Consider the following 18,447-nt stretch of genomic DNA (forward strand, 5'->3'; position numbering starts at 1 on the left):
GCTAGTATGTGGTCTGGGATTCAGTCTGGGCTCAGAGTCCACATTTACCCCACTGCTCTATGCTAGGAAAGCTGCTCATTTTTCTATTTTTATTTGGTAACTGACCAATTGTACTTAATCTGATTTTCTTAGGTTGATTTTCTTAGGTTTCCAAGAAGCCAGCTATATCATTTGCAAGTAATTGTTTTTTGTATACTATCCACTTATTCTTTTTTTTTGCATTACGCGGGCCTCTCACTGTCGTGGCCTCTCCCATTGCGGAGCCCAGGCTCCGGACGCGCAGGCTCAGCGGCCATGGCTCACGGGCCCAGCCACTCCGCGGCACGTGGGATCCTCCCGGACCGGGGCACGAACCCGTGTCCCCTGCATTGGCAGGCGGACTCCCAACCACTGCGCCACCAGGGAAGCCCTATCCACTTATTCTTGTTCTTGCCTTATTGCTTTGATTTTAACTTTCAGGGAAGTGTTTATAAAAATAATAGAGTGGACATTCTGCTGTTATTCTGATTAAATAGAAATGCCTCTATTTTTTACATCTCTAAGAATGACATGGACTATTGACTGGAGAGTGTTTTCTTTATGTTAAGGATGTGTTTTTTAATTTTTGAGTTTACCAAATGGTTTTTCAGTTGTTCATTCTGTTTTAAAATCAGGGATGGGCTTTAAATGATATGAAATGTCTTTGTGTGTCTATAAGATGATTGTATAACTTTTCTGTGTTGAGCTATTGACGTGATGAATTGTATTAATATATAGTCTGATATTGAATCATCTTTGCATTTCTAGAATTTTTAACATAATGCTGAATTTCATTTGCTAAAATTTCTGTAAGATTTTTGCATATATAAGTACAAGTGAGATTGGCCTGCACTTCTCTACCATTTTTGTTAGGTTTTGGCATTGGGTGAATTCTAGCTATGTGAAGGGAATCTGGAAGATTTCTTTTTGTGCTGCATTATACACTGCATTTTAAAAATAAGTTTTGAGTACATTTTCTGATATGGCTGCCTAATACTGTTCATCCCTAGGTTATCTTCAGACATGAGCAAAAGTAGAGAGATTGGCATTCTTTTTTTTTTTTTTTTTGCGGTACGCGGGCCTCTCACTGTTGTGGCCTCTCCCGTTGCGGAGCACAGGCTCCGGATGCGCAGGCTCAGCGGCCATGGCTCACGGGCCTAGCTGCTCCGCGGCATGTGGGATCTTCCCAGACCAGGGCACGAACCCTTGTCCCATGCATCGGCAGGCGGACTCTCAACCACTGCGCCACCAGGGAAGCCCGACATTTTTTTAAATTGAAGTATAGTTGATGTACAATATTATATGTTTCAGGTGTACAGTATAGTGATTCACAAATTTTAAAGGTTATACTCCATTTATAGTTATTATAAAATATTGGCTATATTCCCTGTGTTGTACAATATATCCTTGTAGCTTATTTTACATATAATAGTTTACACTTCTTAATCCCCTACCCCTATCTTGCGTCTCCCCCCTCCCCTCTCCCCATTGGTAACTACTAATTTGTTCTTTATATCTGAGTCTCTTTTTTGTTATATTCACTAGTTTGTTGTAATTTTTATATTCCACATATAAGTGATATCATAAAGTATTTGTCTTTCTCTGTCTGACTTATTTCACTTAGCATAATGCCCTCCAAGTCCAACCATGTTGTTGCAAATGGCAAAATTTCATTCTTTTTTATGGCTGAGTAGTAGTCCATTGTGTGTATGTGTGTATGTATGTATGTGTATATATATATATATATATATATACCACATTTTTATCCGTTCATCTGTTGGTGGACTTTAGGTTGCTTTCATATCTTGGCGATTGTAAATAATGCTGCTGTGAACACTGGGGTGCATGTAGAGAGAGATTGGTATCATTTTGTTCACGTCTTACTTCACTTTGTTTTTCTCTTGAGTATTTTGAGCCTTGCTACTTAAAGCATGGTTTGAGGTTTAGCAGCATGGATACTACCCAGGAACTTGCTACAGATGGATGTAATCATGTGTACATAACTACACGTGTCACATCATCTTTGCCATATTCTATTGGTTAAAGGCAAGTCACAGGTTCTGCCCCCACTCTTTTTGTAGATTTTAAACTATCATTAATCATGTTGTTTTGAGATGTTTGAATAAGTCTTTGAACTTTTAGTAATTTGTCTAGGGTCCTGGAAGGGAGCTACAAAGTCAAAGGTATAAAGCTTTTAAAGGCTTGCATGACTGTTGTCTAATGGCTTTTCAGAAGATCAATACCTCTTTTGTTACATGGTAAACAAATGGCAACATTGACAGTTCATCAATGTGCCTTTTCTGCCAAGTAGAGATCATTAAATAATGAGGAAGCAGGAAAGAGGACAAGAGTGATTAGAAATTCTTACTGTAAATAACTTTGAGCAATTGATACCTGAAAGCCTGAAGGTTATGTGAATTAATTTTCACCAATCTAAACTGTTCGGTCAATTTACTATTTCTAACTAAATGGAATTCAGGGTATTTGTTAAGAACCTTTTGGGTGTCTTATCTAGTGTTCGACACTGTAAGTGAGAGAAGAAAAATATACCAATATCTGTGCCTTTATAAGGCTTCTGGGAGTCTTATGGCATTGTTTACGTTTTTTTCATCTTTCTACAAAATGCAACTTCAATAAATAGAAGTTCATGCCAGGTTTCACCTATGGGTTTAAGAAATTTGAAAATCTTCCTAGGTGATAAAAACAAAGTTGTGTTTTCCTCTGTTTTAGCAACAACGTACTGTCTATAGGCTGACTCTGGTGAAAGCATGGAACGTGGATGAACTCCAGGCCTATGCCAAGCTGGTGTCCCTGGGGAACCCTGACTTCATCGAGGTGAAGGTAAGCCCCTGCCGGCTAGTGTTGGGCACGTTCTCATTATGCTTTGTTGGCCACGGTGCAATTACAGTCTTCTAAAATTCTGCAGGAGGTCCCGGATGTTTCATTTATTCAGTCAGAAATATTAATCAAGATTCCTGGCACTGTTCTAGGTATTGGGGATAAGAGCAGTAAAGACTAAGCATTTGCTCTCACATATAAAAAGCTTATATTTTAGTGAGAGGTAGACCGTCAACAGAAAATGAATGTAGTGCTCACTACATAGTAACTTTAATATGCTGAGAAATAAAATACTGTTATAGTGAGTAATTGGTTGGCTTTCAACTACACTTTTACTATGGAAAACTTCAAATATATACAGAAGTAGAGAGACTGATGTAATGAACCCCATCCATCCATTACCAGCTTCAAAAATTACTAGCTCGTGTTTCAGCTGTACTCCTACCCATTTTCCTGCCCTTACCTGTGAAGCAAATCCCCACGTTATACCATTCATCCATAACTGTTTTAGTATGTATTTCTAAAAGATATGCACTCACTTTAAACACTTATTCAGAATACTGTTCTTACTAAACAGTTCTAACAATAATCTCATATATTGGAACATATAAGGTTTCAACTTGACCAGTTATTTTAACAGTATTTTTTAAAATTGAAGTAGAGTTAATATACAATATTGTGTTAGTTTCAGGTATACAGTGAAGTAATTCAGTTTTTTATATATATATATTTATTTATTTATTTACACACACACACACACACACACACACACACACACACACACACACACACACATATAGTTTTTCAGGTTATTTTCCATTATAGGTTATTATAAGATGTTGAATACAGTTCCCTGTGCTATATAGTAAATCCTTGTTGTTTATTTTATGTACAGTAGTGTTTATCTGTTAATCCAATACTCCTGATTTATTCTTCCCTTCCTCTCTTTCCCCTTTGGTAACTGTAAGTTTGTTTTCTATGTCTGTGAGTCTGTTTCTATTTTGTATGTAGATTCATTTGTACTCATTTTTAGATTCGTCACATAAATGATATCATATAATATTTCCCTTTCTCTTTCTGACTTAATTCACTTAGTATGATAATCTCTAGGTCCATCCATGTTACTGCAAATGGTAATATTTCATTATTTTTTATGGCTGAGTAATATTCCATTGTGTATATATACCACATCTTCTTAAACCAATTGTCTAAAGTATTTTTTAATCTGGATCCAAATAAGGGTCAGAATTGGATTATTTCTCTCTTAAATTTCTTTTAATCTATTAGTTCCTCTTCCATGTGTTTTTTTTCCCCCTTGTAATTTATTTTGTTGGAAAAAATGGATCATTTATCCTGGTTAGTTCCCCATATTTATATTTTAGATTTTGGTGATTGCATGTTGCTCTGCCCCTTAGATTTCCCGTGGATTGTTAGTTAGATCAAAATAAGATTGATCAGATTTGTGTGTGTGTGTGTGTGTGTGTGTGTGTGTGTGTGTGTGTGTATGTTTGCATTTCAAGATTATTTCATTGGTCGTAGTGTATGCTTCCAGCAGGAGCCATCTAATGTCTGGTTGTCACTGTCATGTTTTTGCCAGTGTTTCTTTGGGTTAGATACCTGTACATGGATTGATGTGTCAGAGGGTAAACGCATATGCTGTTTTACTAGATATTGTGGTTGGCTGCTTTAGATTTCAAAAACAGGAAGGCTTTTCTGAGGAGATGACTCTTTTAAAAACTGATAACTGAATAGTAAGAAGCAGCACAACATGCAAAGGCTTGGGGTCAGAGCATTCTGGGCAGATGGCACAGCTGGTCCACAGAGCTCCTACATGATCTCCGTGGGGTAGTTGGAGTTGGCTGTGGTACAAGATGAATCAGAGTGGTGGGCTGGGGCCACATTTTGTTAGGCCTTTCATGCATGGATAAGAGAATCAGATTTTATACTAAGTTTAACGATAGGCTTTTTTTTAAAACTAGGTGTGCTAGGAAGGGGTTTTAAACTGGAGAGTGATACGATCCGATTTATGATTTTGAAAGATCACCCTGCCATTGCCATGAGTGGATTATAGAGGGCAGTAGTAGAAGTAGGTAGACCGGTAACAAAACTTTTGCCAAGCAAGAGATGTGATGGCGTGGGGAAGGTCATTGGAGAGGACTGGGTGCACTTGTGATTTATTTTGGGAGTAGATCCAACAGAATTTGTTGTTAGAGGACATGTAGGGTATGAAAGAACAAAAAGAATCAAGAATAGCACCTGGGTTTTTGACTTAAGCAATCGTGTGGATGTGGAACAGTTTGCTGAGATGGAAAAGACCAGTGGAGAAGGGAGGCAAATTTAGGGAGTAATTGCATGAGTTCTATGTTGACCTTAGTACTTTGAGATAGCTTTTAAATAATCCAAGTGTAGGTTCAAAGTGTAGGTTCAAAGAAGCCACAGGTTCTGTAAGCCTGGCGTTCTGGGGATAAGACAGGCCTGGCAGTAATGATTTAGAAGTCATCAGCTATAGAGTTTTCAGAGGCAGACAGCTTTCTTGGACAACTAAGAATACACAGAATGAGAGAAAGTGACCAGAAAATTAACCCAGTCTCTCAAAGCTCCACTCTTCAGTTTATGTTTATGAAGCTGGATGCACTCTGTCACATCAGAGCATGTTTCAGCTTTACAGCCGTTTTTTAGTAAGTTCAGCGTTCTGCGTTAACGTTCCTCTGGAGGGATGGGGAGGTGAGAGGAGCAGATGAAATATTGCTGAGTGTGTAGCAGCCTCTAGTGAGGTCAAGACACTTTTCTTTTAAAATTGCTCTTAATTTCAAAAGGCTACTCTTGGCAAGAACTCTAATGATGCAGAGAGACAAGCTACACTTTAAATATATGCATTGGCTTAAGGAAACCTTGCCAACATCAGAGATTAGTGGTGTTTTAATTTATGGTTTAGCTATTAAAGAATGCTGCTTCAAATTATGCTGCAGTAAAACCTCTATTATTAACTTGGCTGGATCGCACTGTCACCTTTTTTTCTCCTTCTTTCTTTGCAGTCATGTTTCCTATAATGAAGAAGATATTTTGTAATCTGAAAAGAATCAACCAAATTTTAAAGAAAGATGGCTACTTTGTAAACAGTGTAATTCTCTGATGGGCATTTTGTAGTCGGACAAACTATTAACTAGGAAACAGATGAAGCCTTCTACTTATAGCTGAGATGTTATAATGACATAGTTTCTCTCAAACAAGATTTCCATTTTACTATTTTGTCCCTGCATTTAACAAATATTTCTGAGCTGTCTTCATGTGGCAGGCCTCGTGAAAGCATCATAGGTACAAATCTTTTTTCTAAATTTGGATCTGCTGTTTGGGAAGTGGATGTCTTATTGAACAAGGCAAAATCTACAGAAGTAAAATGAACTACTTTGAGAGACTTTTTTAATTGAAAAATCTTGGAGAAGTGTGTAACCTAATCACAATTTTAAATGTCTTATTTAAATTATAAAATATAAGGTAATAGACAACAGTTTGTGTGTATCAGGGGAAAGCATGGGACGATCAGTTGTCTCTGGTAGGAGACCTGTAATATCAAGTACCTGGGCCTTTGAGGATCACATGGTTTATTAAATTCATCTCTCATTTGTCCAGCAAGTTAATGAAGTATCTTTCTCTTAAACTGAAGTAGGAAAAGGGATGTTTACAGAAAATAGTACACTATTAAGAAACAAAATGAGTTATAGGATAATTATTACTTGATCAAATTTTAACAGTATATGTTTGGATACATTTATATAAGAAAAGTATGGAAGGCTACATATCAAATCATTAACAGTGTACGATTTGGGAGAAGGGGAAGGAAAGGCTTGTTTTACTTTTCATATTTCTGTGTTGTGTGAATTGTTGCAGTGAGCATGCATTACTTTTATAATTCAGATGATTGAAATGAAATCAGTAAATGGAGAAGGCATGCTTTCCTGTTCAGTAGGGTTAAACTATTTAATGTCTGAAAAGGCAGCTTTTTGTTGTTGTTGTCTTATTAATCAAAGTAAAATTTTCTAAAATGGAAGCGTTTTAAAAATAATAGTAATAAAGCCTCTGCAAAAAACATTTGGTAAGAGCTAGCAGTATGGCAGCCTGAGATGACCTCAGATTCCTCCAGAAGCAAACACTTAGAAGTAAATGTTACGGTAAACATACTTTTGAGAGAATAGTCAGTCTGTCAGGTCTGTAAGGGCATTCCTTAGGGGCTGTAAAAAGGGAGATTGCCTGGTGGTACTCTGCAGCTCCAGTAGAGACAGGATGTGGCAGAAGACTAGGCCCTTTCACCTTTAGTGAAAGGACGAATTAGGAAAAAATTCACCCTGACACAGAGTGGTACTTGGAGGCTTATGCCTTACCTATGCTTTTGGTAAAAAGAAAAAGTCTCCCAGGGCCTAACCCTGAAATGGGGTTGGTGTTAAAATTTAATAGTACCTCAAGGTCGCATAAATGCCCTGAAGATGTGAAATTGATAATACAAAGTGACCCTGGGCTAGTGAAATACCTGAGGCTCTCGGATCCATTTATATCCTTTTCCTGGATTTCCTAGATGTGTGTGTGTGTATGTGGAGGGTTCAGGGCGGGTCTCTCATAGTCTCAGGTGGGGAAGTTGTGTAAGCTTTGATACATTCCTAAAATGTATTCATTTAGCCTGCGACAGGTTACTTATCCTCCTTGAGCCTAAATTTCCTCAGTATTAAAATTAGAATACTAATATCAATTTAATGGACCTGTTTTGAGAATTCAAGGGGGTAACATATGCCTGGGTTCAGTAAATGTTTAGATCCCTTTCCATCAAGCACATTATTTAAAAATGAATCAATAGAAGCTGTTTCTCTATTATATTGATTTTCTCTTTTCTTTCACTGCTAGTCTTGTAAAATATTTCTCTGTTCCATTCCCTGTAAATTAACATGTATTTTAGCTTCATTAGGCTTAAGTAGACCTATATTTGCTAGCCTGGGAAGCTTAACCATCGTTATTTGCTTACTTGTTTGTGAAAATGTGTTTCGTGTTGTAAACATCTGCCTTATTGAAAAGCTTTCATAACACAATCCATCTGTAAATGAAATACCGTCTTTGTATTTTCTGCCTAGCACTGCACCTTGAGAAGAGTAAGTGCTCAGTAATTATTTGTTGTCAAATGATTTAAAACTCTCTTCGCATTAGCACCGTGACTGTCTACAGAACTCAATCCTTGCAGAATGCATCTTGCAAAACAAATGTCAGCATAGTCTCAATCTCTTTCTGCACACAAATGTAGGGAGTATTACCGGTTGTTCATGTATGTAGCAATACCTAACCAGTGATTATCAGTTGGTTCATAATCATTGAAGTGTAGAAAAATCTTGAAAAATATGAATTAAATTTTGTATTAGATCAGAAAAGAGTTCTGGAGTTTAATGTCAGAGGAACATGTGACTTGCTCTTTAGAACAGATTAGTTGGGGGTACAGAGAAGAATAGGGTATGGCCCCCACCCTCTAAGAGCTCAGGATTTAGACACGTCAAAGTTATGCCAGTTATCTGAGAAGAGAGATGCACAGGGTATGATGAGATTGGGATTAGATGGGATTGGAGTTCCTGGCCAAAGATCAAAGAGATGGTGGAGAATTTAGCCAGGGAAAGACTGGATGTGGAGTGGGGCAGTCCAGTCAGAAGGCCTCAGGTGCTAGGCTGAGAAAGGTGGGCTGGTCTTTTGGTGGGGGGGACAGCTATTGAAGCATTTTTAAGATAAAGGAGTGACATGTATTGCTGCAAAAAGTTGTGAAGACATTTCTCCTCAAACTATCAGGGACAAAAACAATCATACCGGGAGTCTTTTGACAACCAGTCAGTTTAATTAGAATATCAAGAGCTCTTCCCACAGACTTTGAATCCCCAGGTAGACTTTGTAAGCAGCCCGTGAAAATGACCCGATGGCCCCCATGTCCTGGAGCCCAGTGGTCCATCCAGAAGTCACCAGTGTGATGGTGTGGGTTGTGCTTTTCACTGCAAACAGGAAGACGCATAAGTGGTCCTGCTCTTCAGGAACTTTCTTTGGGTCTGCTTGTCACCTCTCAGCCTCTGGAATTCTGGAATGAGTGCTTTCAGTTGCCACATTATACCCATCTGTTTTCTTGAGGACACTTTTTCCAAAGTTGTGAGGCAAGAACTTGGTGCTGGTGATAAACAGGGTGGGAGTGGAAGGTGGTGCTGGGATGAGAAGGTGGCGGGCAGCTGCCATGTGAGGGAAAGCGCAACGTCTTTAGACTATTCAGGGGCAAGTGCGATCAGGAACCCAGTCTGGGCGGGTCGTCGGTAGACCGCAGTGTGCGATGAAATGAAGCAGCCCATGTAGAGGGGGGAGGACCGGAGCGAGGTGTTGAGGAGCCCAGCTGAGGGAGGGCTCAGGGAGGCCGTTCAGGGAGGCCGGTTTCTACCCATGGCAGTTCTGTCACGCGCAGGCTCGGCCTCCGCAGTCGGCTCAGGAAGTTACCCACACTCCCCACCTCCGAGGATTTTGTCCGGCTAAAATGAGAAGTTTTACGTGAAAATTGCTTTGTTAACGGTAAAGCATCATGCGAACGTATAGAGAAGTATAATGTGAAGGCATAGTGATGACCTATGGCAATCATTCTCTCATTTCCCTTCCAAGCCAAATCTCTCCTTAGCATTTCATGCTTTATTATTGCTGAATAATCGATATTATTTTCCAAAGCCATTGTCATGAATATAAGATCTTACTTAGGGACTTCCCTGGTGATCCAGTGGGTAAGACTCCACGCTCCCAATGCAGGGGACCTGGGTTCCATCTCTGGTCGGGGAACTAGATCCCACATACCGCAACCAAGAAGCCCACATGCCGCAACTAAGACCCAGCACAGCTAAAATAAATTAAAAAAAAAAAAAAGCTTACCTAAAACCTCTGCTTCAATGAACTAACATTTTAAATATTAAAAATAAATTCCTGGGACTTCCCTGATGGCACAGTGCTTAAGAATCTGCCTGCCAATGCAGGGGACACGGGTTCGAACCCTATTCCGGGAAGATGCCACGGAGCAACTAAGCCCGTGCGCCACAACTACTGAGCCTGTGCTCTAGAGCCCACGAGCCACAGCTGCTGAGCCCACGTGCCACAACCACTGAAGCCCACGTGCCCAGAGCCCGTGCTCTGCAACAAGAGAAGCCACTGTGATGAGAAGCCCGCGCAACGCAACAAAGAGTAGCGCCCGCTCGCTGCAACTAGAGAAAGCCCGCGCGCAGCAACGAAGACCCAACACAGCCATAAATAAATAAATAAATAAGAAAAGTATTATTAAAAAAATAAATTCCTTTGAATTAAGCAGTATCTACATGGTTGTTCATATATTTTGTCCCTCATAAACAGTATTTAAAGTGAAGTAAAGTTCATTTCTATGACTAATTTGACTTATGAATAAATCATTTTCATGTATTTGGGCAAGTTTAGTACAAGTTTTCAGCCACACTTTCTTAAAGATTTTTTTAAACTGTTGTATTATTTGCTTTTTTTATTCAGCTAAAACCCAAATTCAGTTTAATGAATTCTGTAAATCAGTGGGCTAATAGAGAAGCTTCTCTTGATTATTGTAATTAAGCTGGGTCTCCTTTAGTTTATGTTCAGCAAAGGTCATCTCAGTGTAGTACACCAGTAAGTAGTCTTTGAACAGCCATCTGGAGTAGAGGGTTTTGCAGAACTCATCTGAGTTTTTGGCCCCCTCCCAGCACTGCCATCTGTAGGGTCAGGGTCACTCTGCAGTGCTCATTGTAGGCTTTTCATTTAATGTCATTCTGTCCCCTCCAGTCTGTGTGTGTGAGAGAGGGAGAGAGAGAGAGCGCGAGTGAGAGAGAACCTCATTCTATTTTAGTTATTCCCTACTTAGTAGCACATCTAGACTATTCGAGTCTTTTTTCAAGAAAGTTTGATTTCTTGGGTATTTACAGAGCCTACAGAGTTACGATAGTCAGTATTGAAAATTAGTCATTAATCACTTATCACTATGTAACTTACCAAATGGAAAACTTAGTTATAAAACTTTTGTGTCTTACATGCCTGGGCTGTCAGGTAGAATTAAAAAGAGTTAAAAACCAATTTATCTTACTGCATTTGTACTGAATGGGAATTTCTCTAGGGGGTAGATACACGTATGTACATGTAGGTGTGTGTAAAGGTATATATATATACACATATCTGTGTGTGTGTGTATATATATATATGTATATGTATTTCTATACATGTATTTTCATTTTGGCATGATTCTGTGTTTATACATATCCACATAAAAAATGCATTACAAAGTGATCTCCTTAGAATGATTCCAAAAGAATAATTTGAAAGGGATCCCTATCTGGCCCTTTACAGAATGTTTATCAACCTCAAATCTAAATTATACTAGAAAATAGGAGCTCATCTTATTTTCCCAGTCAGTAAATTATTCACTGAATTTTTATGGGTGTCAACTATACCTCCATTATTGTACTAGGGGATTATAATCCCATGAGGATTGATCTGTTACGGTGCACAAATGAATCTGAATGGAAAGACATGTTATTAGTTCAGATACATTATTGTGAGTAGACAGTGTAGATGGTGATGTAGCACAAAGCACAAGTCCCCAAGAAGCATCAGGATTGTCAGAGTGTAAAGAGCGCTGGCCTGGGAGCTCCAGTGCTGTCTTTGTCACTCGCTACTTGTATGAGCTTCCAAGCAAATTTTGTCATCTTTGTACTGCTTTCTTCACTTGAAGATGTGGCTTGGCTTGGCCTGGATTGGATTGGTTGACCTGTAGAAGCCTTTCTGGCTCTGAAGCTCTTCCTCTGTGACATTTAAATAGGTCTGTAACTGTCTCTGACTGTTGTAATGTTTCCACAGGGTGTTACCTACTGTGGAGAGAGTTCGGCAAGCAGTCTTACCATGGCCAACGTGCCCTGGCACGAAGAAGTGGTGCGCTTTGTCTGTGAGTTGGTGGATCTGATCCCCGACTATGAAATTGCTTGTGAACACGAACATTCCAACTGCCTCCTGATAGCTCACAAGAAGGTAAGAACCAGTCAAGTATGCATTCTTCCATCACCCTTGTCCTTCCTGCTCTCTTTTCTCTTTATTTTCCCCTCACCTTATTATAATGAATATCTACTTGTTTGCTACCTTTCCTAAAACAAACATTAAGAAAGCCCCGAATTCAGTCTGTTGGACTCATAAACTGTCTTTTCTGTGTGAGATTGCTTTGTTTTCAGCCCTCACCAAGGCACCTGAAGTGCTTTCTGGCTTGTAATTGGTGTGTACTGAGAAACAAAACAAAACACCCTTGTAATAACCTCTAGTCCTTTCCCAGAATGACAAGGGAAAGTGAAAATAGTAAACAACCCCCATATGAGTGTTTCTGACTGTCAGAAGAAATATTGAGGTGTTTATCAAATTTTAGATCACTTTGAATCTTGGCCTCTGCAGAAATATTTCTAGGATTTTGGTTTTCCTTTTTCCCTTTTAGTGTTTTTATTAGACAGAACAAGTGCCTGAATCTAACGTATTTTTTAAGTAAATAATGCCTAGCAAAGGAGAAATTCAGTTTTTAGTAGAGGTAGGCCATTAAAAAGAAAAAAACCCAATCAGAAGGCCAGTGTTCGAGTAGCGATCATAATGATATGTCCTTACAGAAATATTTATACAGAAATAATATAGTGTCTGGGATTTGATTCAAAATGGTACGAAGTAAGAAGTATGTGGGTGTGTAGATGGGTTGAGGGTTGTTGAGGCTAGATGATGGGTACACAGAGGTTTGTTTTACTCCTCTGCCTAGTTTCCTGTTCAAACTTTCCATTTAAAAGTGCTTTTTAAAAAAGGGGACATGGTTGAACCTTGAAATCATTATTCTAGATGAAAAATCGACACAAAAGACTACATAATGTATGATTCCATTTATATGAAATGTCCAGAATAGGTAAATCCTTAGAGATAGAATGTGGTTTAGTGGTTGTTGGAAATTGGGGGAAGAGCAGACTGGGAAGTGACTGCTAATAGGTATGGGATTTCTTTTTGGAGTGATGAAAAGGTTCTGGAATTATTTAGTGGTGTTGGTTGCACAACTTTGTGACTGTACTAAAAACCACTGAACTGTATACTTTAAAAGGTTGAATTTTATGGTTTGTGAATTATATCACAGTAAAGATAAATTAATACCAAAAAGGTAATAAAGAACGGGCTACCTTTTCTTATAAAAATGCTCTGTATGCAAGTAAAGTCAGGCTTAATTGAACACGAATCTCACTTTTTCCTCCCTCCACAACTTAAGTGGCTTCCTGAACAGCTTTGCAGGTTAATGATATTTAATAATACTAGAATCACTCAATTAAAATTTCACGTGGTCTAGTCTCAAACAAACAGGAGGTTAAAAGGCCCTCATGCCTTGGTGCCAATTAGATGGTATATATCTGACCTAATGATCTGTCAGACTTAAATATTTAGACAGAAGAATATGTACTGGGAGCATTAAGGAACAAAGAAATAAAGGCTACCTAGTATTTGAAACGTTAATAAAGTAGCTGCAAAGACAATTAACTTACAAAGTAAATCTTAAAAATTAAAGCCAAAACTGAATTTTATTTTCTAGCTTTTTATTCATTGTTACTTTTTTAGGTAAGGTAGCACCTTCAAAACAAATTATTTGATTGGAGGGGCAGTGCTCTGGAAATAGTCCTGACAATGGTAGTAAAGTTCTCTCTTCTTCCATAAGGTCTTCACACCATAGCCAAAGATGTCTTTATAGAATGTAGATCTCTGCTGCTTAGGTGCCTTTGATTGACCTCCCATTGCTTTTAGCATGAAAATCAAAATCCTTAATGTGGCCCCTAGGGTCCTATGTGATCAGTCTCTGTCTGCCTCTCCAGCTTCTTCTGGAACCCCTCTTCCTTCTCTTTCTGCACTTCTTTCATTTTCTCAGCCACAGTAGGTCTTATTTTTCCTCCAGTTAGGCTGGGAATTATATACTTTTTCTATTCTTTTAGTGGGTGCACTAGAAATTACTACATGCAAACTTGACTAATCAGTCTAGTGTTAAAATACTTTTACTCTGTAACTGTGCAAAGCAAGAACTTTAGAACACAACCTCCATTTTTCCCTTCCCAACTCATGCTGTCATTGTTGTGTATGTTAATTATAAATGTAAGGACAGTATTGTTAATTGCTTTATGTAGTCAGTATTTATTTAGATTTACCTGCATTTTAAACATGATTTTGTTCTCTGTTCCTTTTTGCATTTTTGAGCCTCCATCTGGGACTGTTTTCTTTTTGCCCAAAAAGCACTTTTTAAAATTTCCTTTAGTGGAGGTCTGCTGATGGCATACTCTAAGTTTTTGTCCAAAAATGTATATTTTAGCTGGGTATCAAATTCTAGGTTGGCATTTGTTTCCTTTCAACACCATAAAGATATTCCCCTGTCTTTTAAGTTCCACTGATGAAAAGTCAGCTGTTAGTTTGTTGCTTCTTTTAAGGTGATTTGTTGTTTTCTTCCCTCTGGTTTCTTTTTCTCTCCCTTTGGTTTTATGCTCTAATGTGTCTAGATGTGAACTTCTTTTTATTTTCCTTTTTGGGACTTCTTGGGCTTCATAAATTTGTGGGTTGATACTTTCCATCATTGATTGAAGACTTCTTAGCTTTTATTTCATTAAATATTTCTTCTTCCTCAGTATTTTTCTTCTGGAACTCCAGTTAAACATGTGTTATTGTATTTTTTATTTCACTTGGACAGTTTCTTTTGATTTGTATTCCAAGTCACTAATTTTTGCTTCAGCTGTGTCTCATATGCTATTAAATGCCACACCAATTTTAAAATTTTGGATAGTGTGTTTCTCAGTTAAATAATTTGTTTGTTTTGTTTGTTTCAAATATGATATATCACACTGTATCCTTTCCAGTTCCCTGCTGAAATTTTCAAGCTTGGCTTTTATCTTCTTGAATACTGGAAATTTCAGCTATTTCATTGTTTGTATCTGATAACTCCAATATCTAAAATCTCTGTGGATTTGTTTCTGTTATCTGTTGTTTCTGTTGGTTCTCAGTTATGTTGCCTTGTCTCCTTATGTACCTTATCTTATTGTGTTATGTAGAAAATTATAGAAATAATATGAGGTTTAGGATTAGAATATCACTTCTGAGATTTGGAGACACGTTTTACCTCACTTTTTTCCTGTGGAAACTGATCAGATGGTGAAAAGACTTCCTTAAAGTCTCATAAAGTGGCTGAGCCAAATCTAGACCCACAACCTTCTGCCCTCTAGTCCATTGGTCTTTCTTATACCACAGGGCATCTTTTGATACCACTGACGCCATTCGAAGAAGAGTTTAAAACTGGGAAATTTTATGTTAGACCAATACTTGACTTCAGTCTCTAAGATTTCTTCTCTCTTCCCAGTGTAAACATGGACATAGGGGAAATAAATGGCACCGTATCTCATTCAGGCCAGTTGAGTTCTGTAAGTGTTTATTAGACATCTGCTGAGTTCTGACACCAGGCTGTGCAGTGAGGGCCGCAGCACCTCAGCCATGAAGAATGTCAAGCACAGCCATGGATGAAAAATCCAGTTTCTCTGCATCCTAACCAGCATTTGGTATTGGCCTTTTTTTTTTTTTTTTTTTTTTGTGGTACGCGGGCCTCTCACTGTTGTGGCCTCTCCCGTTGCGGAGCACAGGCTCCAGACGCGCAGGCCCAGCGGCCATGGCTCACGGGCCCAGCCACTTCGCGGCATGTGGGATCTTCCTGGACTGGGGCACGAACCCGTGTCCCCTGCATCGGCAGGCAGACTCTCAACCACTGTGCCACCAGGGAAGCCCTGGTGTTTTCATTTTTTAGGTTAGCTGTTCTAACAGGTTTGTCATGATCTCAGTGGGTCTTAATTTGCATATCATGAACATGATCTATTTAGATCTTTGATTTCGTTAATGAGCATTTTATAGTTTTTAGTGTACAGGTCCTATACTTTGTTAGGTTTATACCTAAGTATTTTTCTGTTTTAGCAATTATAAATGGTATTGCATTTTTAATTTCAGTTGTCACAAGTTCACTGAATTCTGTAGAAATAGAATTAATTTTTGTATGTTGATCTTATATCCTGCAACCTTGCTGAGTCACTTATTATTTCCAGCAGGATTTTTTTAGTAGATTTCTTGGGGTGTTCAACATAGACCATTGTATCTTCTACAAAAAGGGACAGTTTTGTTTCTTCTTTTTCAATTGGCATCCCTTTAATTTCCTTTACTTAATTACATTTACTAAGACTTTGAGTACTTTATTGAATAAGAACAGTGATTTCGGACATTCTTGTCTTTTTCCTGTCTCAGGGGGAGAGCATTTAGCCTTTCACTGTTTAATTTTATGTTAGCTGTAGGTTTTTTATACTTGCTCTTTTCCAAATTGAGGAAGTTTCCCTCTATTTCTAGTGTTTTGAGGGGTTTTATTGTGAATGGGTGTTTATTCACAATAAAATTATTAAGTCATATCCTTTTTCTCTGTTGCTATGAACATGTGATTTTTCTTCTTTTACCCATTAATATGATGGATTACATGGATTTTTGAATATTGGACCATGCTTGCATCCCTGAAATAAACCCCTCTTAGTCATAGTGTGTATTTCTTTTTTATATATTGCTGAATTCTTTTTGCTAATATTTTTTAGAAGATTTTTGCTTCTATGTTCATGAGGAATATAGGTCTGTAGTTTTCTTTTTTTATACTGTCTATGATTTTAGTATTAGGGTAATACTAGCCTCTTAAAGCAGGTTGGGAAAGGTTTCCTCCTGTTTTCTAGGAGGAATTGTGTGGAATTGGTGTTAATTCTTCTTTATATGTTTAGTAGAATTCTCCAGTGAAACTGTCTGGGCTTAGAAGCATATTTTGGGGGGAGTTTTTAAATTATGAATTACATTTCTGTAATAGTTACAAGGCTATTTACATTATCTTTCATCTTGGGTGAGATGTGGTAGTTTGTACTTTTCAAGGAATTGGTCCATTTCATCTAAGTTGTCAAGTTTATGTGAATAAATTGTTCATAGTATTACTTTATTTTCCTTTCAGTGTCCGTACAACATCTTGTTTCATTTCTGATTTGGTTGATTTGTGTCTTCTCTGTTTTGTTTCTGTTGGTTTATTCAGTTTGTTGATTTTATTGGTCTTTTCAAAGAACCATGTTTTGGGGACTTCCCTGGCTGTCCAGTGGTTAAGACTTCACCTTCCATTGCAGGGGGTGCAGGTTCAATCCCTGGTTGGGGAGCTAAGATCCCCCATGCCTCGTGGCCAAAAAACCAAAACATAAAACAGAAGCAGTATTGTAACAAGTTCAATAAAGACTTTAAAAATGGTCCACATCAAAAAAGAAAAATCTTTTAAAATAAAAAAGAACTATCTTTTTGTTTCATAGGTTTTTCTCTATTTTTCAGATTTCAATTTCATCTATTTCTGCGCTTCTCTTTATTATGCCCTTCTTTCTGTTTACTTTGGGTTTCTTTGCTTCTTGTTTCTTAAGATAAGGGCTTCGATTATTGACTTTTCCTCTTTTCTAATGTAAACATTTAATGCTCTAAATGTTCTTCTTTGGCCCATGGATTACTTAGCAGTTTGTGGTTTAGTTTCCTAGTGTTTGGGTTTTTTTTTTTCCTGTTGTGTTTCTGTTATTGATTTCAAGTTTGATTCTCTTATAATCAGAGAACATATTCTCTATGATCTTGGTTCTTTTAAATTTGTTGAGGTTTGTTTTGTGGACTAGGATGTTGTCTATCTTGGTAAACGTTTTGTGTGCGCTTGCCAAGAATATACATTGTGTTGTTGTTGGGTGAGTGTTCTGTGAATGTCTGTTTCATCCTGTTGGTTGTTGGTGGTGTTGAGTTCTTCTGTATCTTTGCTGATTATATAGTTCTATCAGTTATTGAGTGAGAAGTGTTGAGGTCTTCAACTGTAAGTGTGGGTTTTTCTATGTCTCTTTTCAGTTCTGTCAGTTTTCGCTTTATATATTTGGCAACTGTGTTGTTTGTTGCATACTCATTTAGGATTTCTGTATCGTCTTGGTGGAGTTGACCTATTTTTCATTTATGTAATGTCCCTCTTTGTTCCTATAAATTTTCTTTGCCTTGGAGTGTACAATATCTGACAGTAATATAGTCACTTCTGCTTTCTTTTGATTGATGTTTACATTGTATATCTTTTCTATCTTTTAAATTTCAGTCTACCTATATCATATATTTGAGGTGAGTCTCTTAGAGACAATATACAGCTGGCTGGTGCTTTTTTAATGTACCCTGCCAATCTCTACGGGGTTTCCACTGAAACAATAGAGGGGGGTTGGGATGGCAGGATTCCCCACTGCAACTTCTCTGACACCTCCCCAGCAGTGGGAGGGAGAGGGTACAGCTCAGTACAGCTGGGCGAATGTGGAAATCTAGGGTCCCCACTAGGTGTTTGCTGACTGGGGTGAGAATGAGGCCAGTTTTTCTCTTGGCCTAGGATGGTTATTACGTAAAAATTTTCTGTCTTGCTTGGCTGCCCTTTTCCTAGTCCTTTGGCTAGGGAGGCTTAATCTGAGG

General features: G+C 38.1%; 1 protein-coding gene across 5 annotated transcripts in view; it reads left to right on the top strand.

Moving 5' to 3' along the window:
• Nucleotides 1–18,447, top strand: part of LOC132506147 (S-adenosyl-L-methionine-dependent tRNA 4-demethylwyosine synthase TYW1) — a 263,328-nt gene that overhangs the window by 177,780 nt on the left and 67,101 nt on the right. For all 5 annotated transcript variants that reach the window (XM_060124636.1, XM_060124637.1, XM_060124639.1 and 2 more), the window contains 2 exons: nt 2,749–2,859; nt 11,749–11,916. In XM_060124636.1, the coding sequence (XP_059980619.1) occupies nt 2,749–2,859; nt 11,749–11,916 (279 nt within the window). The remainder of the gene's footprint in view (nt 1–2,748; nt 2,860–11,748; nt 11,917–18,447) is intronic.

Source organism: Lagenorhynchus albirostris, chromosome 15, assembly GCF_949774975.1.
Source record: "Lagenorhynchus albirostris chromosome 15, mLagAlb1.1, whole genome shotgun sequence".
NCBI classification, from domain to species: Eukaryota; Metazoa; Chordata; class Mammalia; order Artiodactyla; family Delphinidae; genus Lagenorhynchus; species Lagenorhynchus albirostris.